This window comes from Manis javanica, chromosome X, assembly GCF_040802235.1.
Source record: "Manis javanica isolate MJ-LG chromosome X, MJ_LKY, whole genome shotgun sequence".
In the NCBI taxonomy this organism is placed as follows: Eukaryota; Metazoa; Chordata; class Mammalia; order Pholidota; family Manidae; genus Manis; species Manis javanica.
Genome location: NC_133174.1, coordinates 12,374,294 through 12,386,800, shown reverse-complemented (window position 1 = coordinate 12,386,800; position 12,507 = coordinate 12,374,294). Strand labels below are relative to the sequence as shown.

At 37.5% G+C, this 12,507-nt stretch overlaps 1 protein-coding gene across 4 annotated transcripts in view; it reads left to right on the top strand.

Annotated features, from left to right (window-relative positions):
* Positions 1-12,507, top strand: part of SCML2 (Scm polycomb group protein like 2) — a 97,161-nt gene that overhangs the window by 37,245 nt on the left and 47,409 nt on the right. For all 4 annotated transcript variants that reach the window (XM_073227675.1, XM_073227676.1, XM_073227674.1 and 1 more), the window contains exon 6: positions 3,911-4,154. In XM_073227675.1, the coding sequence (XP_073083776.1) occupies positions 3,911-4,154 (244 nt within the window). The remainder of the gene's footprint in view (positions 1-3,910; positions 4,155-12,507) is intronic.

Here is a 12,507-nt window from a genome sequence, read left to right as displayed (position 1 = left end):
TAATCCCTGCTTCATTATTGAAATGATAATCTTGCTGGGTAGAGGGTTCTTGGTTGGAGGCCCTTCTGTTTCATTACATTCAATATATCATGCCTTCCTTCTGGTTTTTAGAGTTTCCACTGAGAAGTCTGCTAATAGCTTGATGGGGTTTCCTTCATACATAATTTTTTTTCTTTTTCTGGCTACTTTCAGTAGTCTCTCCTTATTCTTGATCTTTGCCATTTTAATTATTGTATATCTTGGTGTTGTCTTTCTGGGTTTTTTTTGTTAGGGGCTTTCTGTGCTTCCATGACCTGAGTGTCTCTTTCCTTCCCCAGACTGGGGACATTTTGAACAATTATTTTCTCAGAAAGTCTTTCTGTTCCTTTGTCTCTGTCTTCTCTTTCTGGTACACCATTAGGTGATTATTTTTATGTTCGGATTGGTCACACAGGTTTATTATTCTTTCATTTTTATAGATCCTTTTTTTCTCTGGTTTTCTGTTTTATTTTCTTGTTCCCTAGTTTTTATATAATTTACAACTTCTTCAACCTTTGTTGCTGTTAAATCCCTCCTTTATATATTTCATTTCAGGTACTGTATTTTTCAGCTCAGAGTGACTCTTTTGCAGGTCTTCTATCTTTTTTGTTGAAATCCTCCCTGAGATCTTGAATATTTTTCTGTTGATTTGTGAGCATGTTTATTACTTTGTTTTAGAAATATTTATCAAGGACATTGGTGATTTCTGTTTCATTCTGCCCTTTTTCTGGGATTTTCACTTGTAGTTTTGTTGGGACCATAGGCCTCTACTTCCTCATTTTACCAGGGTTTTTTTGTATTTCTTCCAGTCGAGTAATAGCTTTATGAAGGAGGCACCCTCTAGTGCCCAGAAGCTGAACACTGTTTACTTTCCAGTGTGGGAGTCCCAGCTGTTGGTGTGTAGTGGGGTAAGGCTGCCTTTCTGTGTGGCTTATAGTGGTCTGATTCTGGGCAGGTAGTGTTCTTCCACTGATCAGCACAGACGTCTTTGGTGGAGTTGCTACGGGTGGGGCCGCCCTCTACCTTGCCCTATAGCAATGGTGGAGTCACAGGTGCACAGGACCTGGTGCCCATGGGGAGGAAGGAGCTTCCTGGGGGCCATCCGTATCCCTGGCTGGGCCAAAAAGAAGCTGAGAAAGCTGGGATGGTCTTTCTCTGCCTACCTGGCAGTAAAAACTGACACTACTGCTGGGCCAAATGGGTTGTCTGCTGGCGGTGTGTGAAGAAAGGAGCCTCCGGGCTGCATGACCAGCAGAGGGGATGGAGCATCTGGGGCTCTCAAGAGTTACCAACCTGTTGGGCTGAGGGTGGGATGGAGAGCCATTGTCCACCTGCCCGTTGTCCTGAGAAGAGAGCCCTGTCCATTCTTCTCCCCTCTGGGACCCCTCTCGTTGCTGGAAAGTATTTCAAATTGCCTGCTTTGCTTTTTTCTCAAGGCCAGTAGAGTGTGCCTGTTCTCCACACGCAGCTGGAATCTCAGCCTCCCCGAGTGCTGTGGGTGTCTTTGTGGTCCAGCCCCACTCATCTCCAGAGCACCATGTAACATGGGCTCGTGTTCCTGGAGCAGATCTCCAGGTCCAGGTGTTCAGAGATCCTGAGCTCCTATCCCCTCCCAACTCTTTTCCTCTTTTTCCTGCCTGTGGGCTTGGGTTGGGGGAGGGTTTGGTTCCTGCCACATCTCAGCTTTGCCACTTTAGCCTTTTCTGTGAGGTCTTCTCTTCTCCCCCAGGCATGGGTAGTCAGTTCTGCAGTCTTCAGGTCACTTTCAGGTTTAGTTGTATTTGTTGTATTTTTGTGTTTTATGTATTTTTGGGAGTATTCTTCCTTGCCTTTCTACTCTGCTGTATTTTTCCAGGAGACTCCCCCAGATACGATTTGTAGATTATATTTTGGTAAAAAATTTGTTCTTCATGTGATCACTGTTCGCTCATTAAAAAAGAAACTCTTGCTGCAGGATTCTGTGCTTGAAATAACAAAATAAGATATAATACCTGCTTTTGATAATCCCTTAGTCTCATAGTGGAGTCAACGAATTTCAACAGTTGTTCCACAGCTGAAGGCCAGCACATCTCTTTGATGTGGGCCTAGAAGTGAGCAGGAGTTGGTCAGGTAAGCTTTAAAGTGGCCAGGAGAGCTGGGCTTTGAAGTGGATAAGTTTGAGTTGGCCAGGCAGATGATGGAATAGAGTGTTGCATGATGTTGGCTGCCTAGGTTTAAAATCTAGCTCTGATAGTTAAGGCGTATTTGCGGCAAAAACATCCATTCTGAGGCTGTTTTTGCATTAGTTTTATCATATGTAAAATGGGGATAATAATTTCACTGACTTCACGGGGTTGCTGTGAGAATTAAATGAATATATTGGAAAACATTTAAAACAATGCCTCGTGTATACTAAACAATTGAAGTTTAATTTTTTTATTTCTATTTTGTTTAATTTGTTTTGTTGTTAGAGTCCACATATGAATGAAGTCATGTGGTATTTGTCTTTCTCCGTTTGGCTTGTTTCACTTAGCATAATACCCCCTAAGTTCATCCATGTCGTCACAAATTGTAGGATTTCTTTTTTATGACAGAATAATATTTCATTGTATATATGGACCACATCTTTATCCATTCCTCTTTTGACACTTTCAGAGCTTTCATGTCTTGACTATTATAAGTAACGTGGTGATAAGCATAGGGGTGCAAATATCTTTTCAAATCAGAGATTTTGTTTTCTTCAGGTAAATTCCAAAAGTGAAATTACTGGGTGGTAAGGTATTTCTATTTTTAGTTTTTTGAGGAAACTCCATACCGTTTTCTATAGTGGCTGTGCCAATTTCACTCCCACCAATAGTGTATGAGGGTTCCCTTTTCTCCACATCCTTTTCAACACTTGTTATTGTCTTTTGGATAGTAGCCATTCTAACTGGTGCGATGTGATACCTCATTGTGGTTTTGATTTGCATTTCCCTGATGATTAGCAATGTGGAGCATCTTTTCATGTGCCTGTTGGCCTGAAGTTTAAGTTTAAATGTTATTCTAAAGATCTAGGGGTAGAACTGGCAGGTTGTTGTCTTTGAGTCTGAGTGTTAAGGGAAAAAGGTTGTGTCTAGGTTAGTGGTCCTCAGTCCCTGCTGCATGTTAGAATCACCTGGGGATTCAAAATATGTTGATGCCTGGGCTCTACCTCAAACTGATTTAATCAGTATCTCTTGTGGTGTGGCCCCAGGTGATTCTATATTCAGTCAGGTTGAGAACCACTGGTGTAGGACTATTTACATACTTCTGGCTTGGATAAGTGGTTGCTGATGGTGACATTTACTAGGATAAAAAGAAATTGAAGGAAAAGATGTTCCCTTTAACATAGCAGTTGGGTTTTCTAAGACTTCTGTTAGCATTTGCATACTTTAACTTTTTGTAATTATCTGCTGCTGTTCGTTCTCTTTGGGCTTATCACCTTTGACATATCCTATAATATATGTATTTATTAGATTTGTTTGACTATCTCTGTTAAAATTTCTTATTGATTGCTTGCCCTTCTTTCCCCTACTCAGCTCCTAACCACTACTAACACCAGCACTAGAATGTAAGGTGCACCAGAGGAGGGATCTTTGATATTTTTTTCACCTGTGAATCCAAATTCCTGGTACATGCTATATAGTACATATTTCTTGAATACATGAATGAATTAATTAATATCAGGCTGGTTTTGTTTCCTTCCAGGTTCTTGGCTCTGCTCCAGAGTAAGTGAGATGTTGTAGAGCAGTTTCAGAGAAATCTGTGAGAACTGTTTCCTTGTAGTTAATTGATAAACATGGAGCTTAATTTTTGGTTGTTAAAGGTTGTAAGAGTACAATTGAATGATTTATTACATCTTAACAATGGAAACTTTTTTTTATTGTTTTGGTAGGAACCACCAAAGCCACCTCTAAATAATTTTAAAGTGGGAATGAAATTGGAAGCTGCAGACAGAAAGAACCCTTATATGATTGGCCCTGCAACTGTTGGAAATGTTAAAGGAGATGAAATTTATATCACATTTGATGGCTGGAGTAAGGGTTTTGATTATTGGTGCAAGTATTACTGTCGAGATATTTTCCCAGTAGGGTGGTGTCACTTGACAGGAGATGTATTACAACCACCAGGAACTCATGGTAAGATAATAAGTAATTATGTATTTTTTTATTTACAGACGTTATATCTAACTGCTATTGGCAGTGAGGTTGGGCCTTTATGCCTAACTGGAGCAGCAGGCAGAACAGCAAGGGCATTGTCTATGCTAGAGGACTGAGGGTAAAGAAGGCTATGATTAGACTTCTGGAATGCCAACCCAGAATCATAGTCTAAATTGATAGTACACACTGAAGCATGTGGTTAAACTATAAGTCATACTTGGACCATTGAAGCTCTCCTGCTATAAGCATTTTGAAGTGCTCAGCTACCTTTATAGTTGATATTCAACTTAAAATTACACATGGTATTCCATTGTTTATATCTTGAAGGTAGTTTTTAAAAGGTTGGGTATAACAGCTGTTATATACAGGTTTTACATGATTTTGGTCATTTTTCAATTTAAATTGATACTTTGAGAGTCTTAAGTAAAATCTATATGTCAATGAAAATTTCTGACTAAGAAGGCATCATAGATTAGTATGTTATTTTACTCATGTGTTTATCAGTTGTAATGCTGTGCTTTCTAAGTTGAATAGTATGATTGTCTAGATAGTTTCTTTCAGAGAAAAATCATTAAAATATTGAAGCTCCTTGGTGACTTTCCCAAGGGTTTAGAAATGCCTACCCAGGTCTTCTCTGATGGACTAACTGCTGAGATTCAAGTGGGAATCTAAGCATAGAACCCATTCATTGGCCTAAATTAAATATAAACCTATTAGTATAACCAAATGTAAACATACTTAAAATTTACCCCACTAAATTTATTTGTTTTTATTAAAAAAAGAGATTTATGTAGAAAATGTGTAAGTAATGTGTATCGAGGACAGCAGTGGATAGGTAAGAGCAGATGGCCATGTTATTTTAACTGCTTTGATAATCTTCTATAATTTGGGATTTTTATGTATCCCATTATACTACAGTCCTACATACTATGATGTCTTTTTTATTAGGTACCTCTTTTACCAGTTCCCTGCCACCATAATTTTAGGAAGCAGATATTAATGGTTGATTTTTGTAAAGTTTATTATGATACAGACCTATGTGCACATAGAAATTTACCTTCTAGTGGAAGAAGGATGAATGTAGGTGTAGACTTAAAAAAAATCTGTTACAGAATTAGCAATGCAAAAATGGAGGTGTATGCTATGTATGAAGGTGATCCAAACATGTCCAGTCTGTTCAGGCTGGAGGAAAAGGTGGTTGGTTGGGTAAAGGAAAGCTTCACAAAAAGACACATGATGTTAGTATTAAGAGAGGAGAATGAGTTTGTTAGGCAGAATGGATATAAAGGTAGGGTGGACCCATCACAAAGGTATAAAATTAGGTTGTCCTGAAAACTGGTAAGTTCATTTTGGGACATGGTTACTTTGGAATGTGTGGCCAAGAATGCTGTTGTCCTTCAGTATCTGATCTCCTTCTTTTTTTCTCCCTAGTAACACAGTTTGACTGCCTAACATAAAGACTACATTCTAGTGTCTCAAGCAGTTAGATATGGCCATGAAACTAGTCTGGTCCATGGGATAAAAGTATGAGTAGTGTATTCTACTTCCAGGAAGTATATTACAGAGGGATAAATGAACCCTCCTCTCTCTCTCTTCTACCTGCTTGTACCCGTCTGTTAGGAATGTGATTGTTTTGGTGGGACTTGGGCCATGAAATGGGGGCCCTATTTTAGGCATAGTGGAGTGGAAAGAAGAAAGGAACAGAATCTATATGAGAACTTTAGAAGAATTTTCATATTAGCCTGGTCCAGACTGTTATTTGAGAGAAATAAACTATGTTTTATAAACCACCATTTTTTTAAAGTATCGTTGATACACAGTCTTATACTGGTTTGATATGTACAACACAGTGGTTCAGCAGTTACCCCTGCTATTAATCTTCACCCCCTCTATTGTAGAAAGGTGTTTCAGAATCATTGACTATATTCTCCATGCTATACTATTGTCTCCATGACCAACTTACAGTGTGATTGTGAATTATTGTGCTCCTTTGTACTCCTCACCCTTCCCCTTGACCTGCCCCAACCCCTCTAGACAATTCTCAGTGTCCCTGAGTCTATTGCTATTTTTGTTCCTTCTGTTATACTTTGATTTATATTCCACAAATAAGTAAAATAATATGTTATTTCTCTTTCTATGCCTGGCTTATTTCACTGAGCATAACACCCTCTAGATGCATCCATGTTTTTACAAATGGCAGTATTTCTTTTCTTTTTATGGCTGAATAATACATTCCACTTGATGGCCAAATAATAATATATGTACCACGTCTTATTTATCCATTCATCTACTGATGGACACTTAGGTTGCTTCCATAACTTGGCTATTGCAAATAGTGCGGCAATAAACATAGGGGTGCATATATCTTTTCGAATTAGGGATTGTGTTTTCTTTGGGTAAATTCGTAGAAAAGAAATTATTGGATCATATGGTATTTCTATTTTTAGTTTTTGAGGAACCTCCATACTGCTCTCCTGCAGGTGTACCAGTTGACATTCCCACTAACAGGAGGGTTCCCATTTCTCCACATCCTCATCAACATTTGTTATTTCTTCTCTTTTGGATAGTGACCATTCTAACTGGAGTGAGGTAATAGCTCATTCTGGTTTTGATTTGCATTTCTCTGATGACTAGTGATGTGGAACATCTTTATTCCATGTGCCTGTTGGCTGTTTGAATTTCTTCTTTGGAGAAATGTCTGTTCAGGTCCTCTGCCCATATTATAATTGGGTAATTTGTTTTTTTGGGTGTTGAGGTGTATGAGTTCTTTATTTATTTTAGATGTTAACCTCTTAGGGATAAAGTATTTACGAATATATTCTCCCATACTGTAGGTTGCCTTTTTATTCTGATGATGTTGTCCTTTGCTATACAGAAGATTTTTAGTTTGATATAGTCCTACTTGTTCACTTTTTATTAGTTTTTCTTGCCCAAGGAGATGTGTCCAAGAAAAAATTGCTCATATTTATGTTCAAGAGATTTTTGCCTTTGTTTTCTTCTAAGACTTTTATGGTTTCATGACTTAATTGAGGCCTTTGATCCATTTCGAGTTTACTTTTGTGTGTGGAGTTAGACAGTTACCCAGTTTCATTCTCTTACATGTAGTTGTCCAGTTTTCCCAACACCAGTTGTTGAAGAGGCTGTCTTTTCCCCGTTGTATATTCATGACTCCTTTATCGTATATTAATTCACCATATATGTGGGTTTATAATGATTCTATATTCCGTTCCACTGATCTATGGGTCTGTTCTTATGCCAGTACCAAACTGTTTTGATTACTGCAGCTTCATAGTAGAGCTTTAAATCCGGGAATGTAACACCCCCAGCTTTGTTCTTCCTTCTCAGGATGGCTTTGGCTATTCAGGGTCTTTTGTGGTTCCATATGAGTTTTAGAACTATTTGTTCTAGTTCATTTAAAAATGCTGTTGGAATTTTGATATAGATTGCATTGAATGTAAATTGCCTTGGGCAATATGTTCATTTTGATAATAATTCTTCCTATACATGAGCATGGGATAGATATCCATTTATTTTTGTGTCTTCTTTAATTTCTCTCATGAGTGTCTTATAGTTTTCAGAGTATAGGTCTTTCGTTTCCTTGGTTACATTGATGTCTAGGTATTTTATTCTTTTCGATGCAATTGTAAATGGAGTTGTTTTTCTGATTTCTCTGTCTGCTAATTCGTTATTAGTATATAGGAGCACAACAGATTTCTGTGTATTAATTTTGTATCCTGGAAGTTTGCTGAATTCAGTTATTAGTTCCAATAGTTTTTTGGTGAAGTCTTTAGGGTTTTCTATGTATAATATCATGTCCTCTCCAAATAGTGACAGTTTAACTTCTTCCTTGCCAGTTGGCATGCCTTTTATTTCTTTGTTTTGTGTCATTGCTAGGACCTTCAGTACTATGTTGAATAAAAGTGGTGGGAGTGGGCATCCTTGTCTTTTTCCCCATTCTAGAGGAAAAGCTTTCAGCTTTTTGCTATTAGTGTGATGTTGGCTGTGGGTTTGTTGTATATGGCCTTTATTTTGTTGAAGTACTTGCCCTGTATACTCAGTTTGTTGAAAGTTTTTATCATGAATGGATGTTGAATTTTGTCAAATGCTTTTTCAGTATCTATGGAGGTGATCGTATGATTTTTGTCCTTTTTGTTGATATAGTGGATGATGATGATGGATTTTCAAATACTGTACCATTCCTGCATTCCTGGAATAAATCCCAGTTGATTATGATGATCATTTTGATGTATTTTTGAGTTCGGTTTGCTAATATTTTGTTGTGTATTTTTTGCTTCTTTGTTCAAAAGGAATGTTGGTCTGTAATTTTCTTTTTTTGTGGGGTCTTTGCCTTGTTTTAGTATTAGAGTGATGGTGGCTTCATAGAATGAGTTTGGAAGTTTCCCCTCCTTGCCTACTTTTTGGAATACTTTATGAAGTATGGGTATTAGCTCCTGTTTAAATGTTTGGTAGAATTTAGCTGTGGAGCCCTCTGAATATGGAATTTGTTTTTTTGGAGTTTTTTGATTGCCAGTTTGACTTTGTTTCTGGTAACTGGTGTGTTCAGATTTTCTGTTTCTTACTGTTTCAGTATTGGAAGATTGTATTTTTCTATAAAGTCGTCCATTTCTCCTAGGCTATCCAATTTTTTGACATATAATTTTTCACAGTATTCTCTAATAATGCCTTGTATTTCTGTGGTATCCATTGTGATTATTCCTTCTTTGTTTCTGTTTTTGTTTATATGTGTACTCTTTCTTTTTTCTTGATAGGTCTTGCCTAGGGGTTCATCTATTTTGTTTATTTTATCAGAGAAACAGCTCCTATACAAACCACTGGTCTTTTAGTTTTTTCTGTTCCTATTAGCTGTACCTAATTTCAACTAATTTGGGGTAACTTTAGGACATTTGCAGGATATGTCCATTGCACATGCAAGTATAGAGCCTAAAAGAGAAGAGGAAGAGGTAGGTCTTGGTTGACAAAGCAAGTTTTGAGAGTTGTGTTTATTCAAACAACTATTCTTTGTGTAAGGTGGGATTATAGGAGCTGGGTGGAAAAGGGGTGGGCAGGGTATACATTCTATTGGTACTCTAAGGGAAAGGTAGAAGATAGAAGTGGATTTATGACACTGAGAAATGTATATGTAAGTGTAGGAGAGTCACTAGAGTAGTTTCTGCAACAGGAGAGGAAAGATTTCAAGGAGTAGGATTAAACAGTGTCATATGCAGCATAAAAGTCAAGAAGAGAACTCAATAATGGTCTTAAGTAAAAGTGTGGTTAGTAGACTTCTTTGGAAAGCCAGATTTAGAGAGTTGAGGAATAAATAGATTCAAAAGTATTATTTTTTAAATGTGGTTTCACCAGAGCTTTCTGAGGTCAGCCTCCTCTTTCTTTTACCTCACTAGGCATTTCACCAGTTAAAGTGAAGTTTAGAAACCTTACCTCAATTTACATGTCTTAAGCATTTCCTCTGCATTCATTGAGAGTGGCTTTAGACAGTGCTTTAATTTTTGCTTCTACCATTAAACATAATTGAGAAAACTCAAGAGAAGGAAAGTCTTCTGTTTTTACTCACATTTTTGCCCTTGCAGTTCTTTCATCCTTCCTGATGTTCCAAACATTCCTTCTTTCATTTTTTTCTCTTTAGAGAATTTCTTTCAGTCATTCTTTGAGGATATAGGTCAGCTGGCAGCAAATCTTTATGTTTTCCTTCATCCAAGAATGTCTTTATTTCTCCTTCATTCTTGAGGGATGTTTACTGGATATAGAATTCTCTGGTGACAATTATTTTCTTTCAGCAGGTGAAAAATGTTCTGCAACTTATGGCTTCCATGTTTCTGCTGAGAAGTTTATTGTTTTTCCTCTGTTGGTTCCATTCTGATTATGGGTCATTTTTCCTTCTGTAGTTCTTCTAGTGTTTACTTTATGCTTTATGTATCTTTTTTTCTTTTTTTTATCTGGTATCATTAATATACAATTACATGAGCAACACTGTGGTTACTAGATTCCTCCCATTATCAAGTCCCCACCACATACCCCATTACAGTCACTGTCCATCAGCATAGTACGATGCTATAGAGTCACTACTTGTCTTCTCTGTGCTATACTGCCTTCCCTGTGCCCCCCTTACATTATGGGTGCTTATCATAAAGCCCCTTAATCCCTTTATCCCTTCCTCTCCCCCCCCACCCTCCCCAGTCCCTTTCCCTTTGGTAACTGTTAGCCCATTCTTGGTTCTGTGAGTCTGCTGCTGTTTTGTTCCTTCAGTTTTTTCTTTGTTCTACTTTATGTATCTTATGGCTACATGATCAGGTGTGTACAAATTTAGAACTGTTAAAACTTACTGCTCAATTGAACCTTCTGTAGTAACCCTCTTTTTTTTAAAAATTAAAGTATCATTGATATACAGTTTTATGTTGGTTTCAATTATACAACACAGTGGTTCAGGTGTTATCCATATTATTAAATCCTCATCCCTTCTAGTGGGCCACTATCTGTCAACATAAACTGTACTAACACTCTTTATGGTAATTTAAAAAAATATCTTCAAGTCTGCTTCATTTTATACTAATGTAGCTATACCAGATTTTATTTGATGTTCTTAATTGTTCTTTCTCCGATGTTCAACTTTTATTCATATTTAGAAAGGTGCATGTCCTGCAAATAGTTAGATTTTTATTTTTTGTCCAGTCAGCCAGTCTGTCTTTTAACTGCAGCTTTTAATCTATTTATATTTATTGTAATTACACATGCATTTGGTTTTCAGTATGCCTCCTTGTTTTGTGCTTTTTATTTGTCCTGCCTTTTTGGTACATTTTTTTCCTTTCATGGATTATTTTTTTTGTCATCCTGTTTTTTCTCCCTCTTCTTGTTTAGAAGTTATTCACTATATTTTCTGTTCTTTTGGTATTCCAGCAATCAATCAATCAATCAACCAATTAATTAATTAATTCTGTTATCATTAATCTACAATTACATGAAGAACATTATGTTTACTAGACTCTTCCCCACAAACCCCATTACAGTCACTGTCCATCAGCATAGTAAGATGCTATAGAATCACTACTTGTCTTCTCTGTGTTGCACATCCCTCCCTATGCCCCCCCCCACATTAATTGTAAGGCCCCTTTTCTTTTTCCCCACCCTTATCCCTCCCTTCCCACCCATCCTCCCCAGTCCCTATCCCTTTGGTAACTGTTAGTCCATTCTTGGGTTCTCTGATTCTGCTGCTGTTTTGTTCCTTCAGTTTTTCTTTGTTCTTATACTCCACATATGAGTGAAATCATTTGGTACTTGTCTTTCTCTGCCTGGCTTATTTCACTGAGCATAGGTATTCCAGCAATTTATTAAAGTTTTTTAATGGAAGCCTGAAATTAGTATTTTTGCTCTGTACTAAGACAATAAAAGGAACTTAGAATACACTATCTGTTTACCCCCTTCAAATTTGTGTTGTTACTGTTGTATATTTTAATTTTTAAAAAATTTTGGTATCATTAATCTACAATTACATGAGGAATGTTGTTTACTAAACTCCCCACTTCACCAAGTCCCCCCCACATACCCCATTAGTCATTGTCCATCAGCATAGTAAGGTGCTGTAAAATCACTACTTGTATTCTCTGTGTTTCACAGCCCTCCCTGTGCCCCCCCACATTACACATGCTAATTGTAAGGCCCCCTTTCTTCTTCACCCCCTTCTCCCTCCCTTCCCACCCATCCTCCCCAGTCTCTTTCCCTTTGGTAACTGTTAGTCCTTTCTTGGGTTCTGTGATTCTGCTGCGATTTTGTTCCTTCAGTTTTTCCTTTATTCTTATATTCCACATATGAGTGAAATCATTTGGGACTTGTCTTTCTCCACCTAGCTTATTTCACTGAGCATAATACCCTCTAGCTCTATCCACGTTGTTGCAAATGGTAGGATTTGTTTTCTTCTTATGGCTGAATAATATTCCATTGTGTATATGTACCACATCTTCTTTATCCATTCATCTACTGATGGAAACTTAGGTTGCTTCCATTTCTTGGCTATTGTAAATAGGGTAAAATAAACATAGGGGTGCATCTGTCTTTTTCAAACTGGGCTGCTGCATTCTTAGGGTAAATTCCTAGGAGTGGAATTCCTGGGTGAAAAGGTATTTCTATTTTGAGCTTTTTGAGGAACCTCCATACTGCTTTCCACAATGTTTGAACTAATTTACATTTCCACCAGCAGTGTAGGAGGATTCCCCTTTCTCTACAACCTGGCCAACATTTGTTGTTGTTTGTCTTTTGGATGGTGACCATCCTTATTGGTGTGAGGTGATATCTCATTGTGGTTCTAATTTGCATTTCTCTC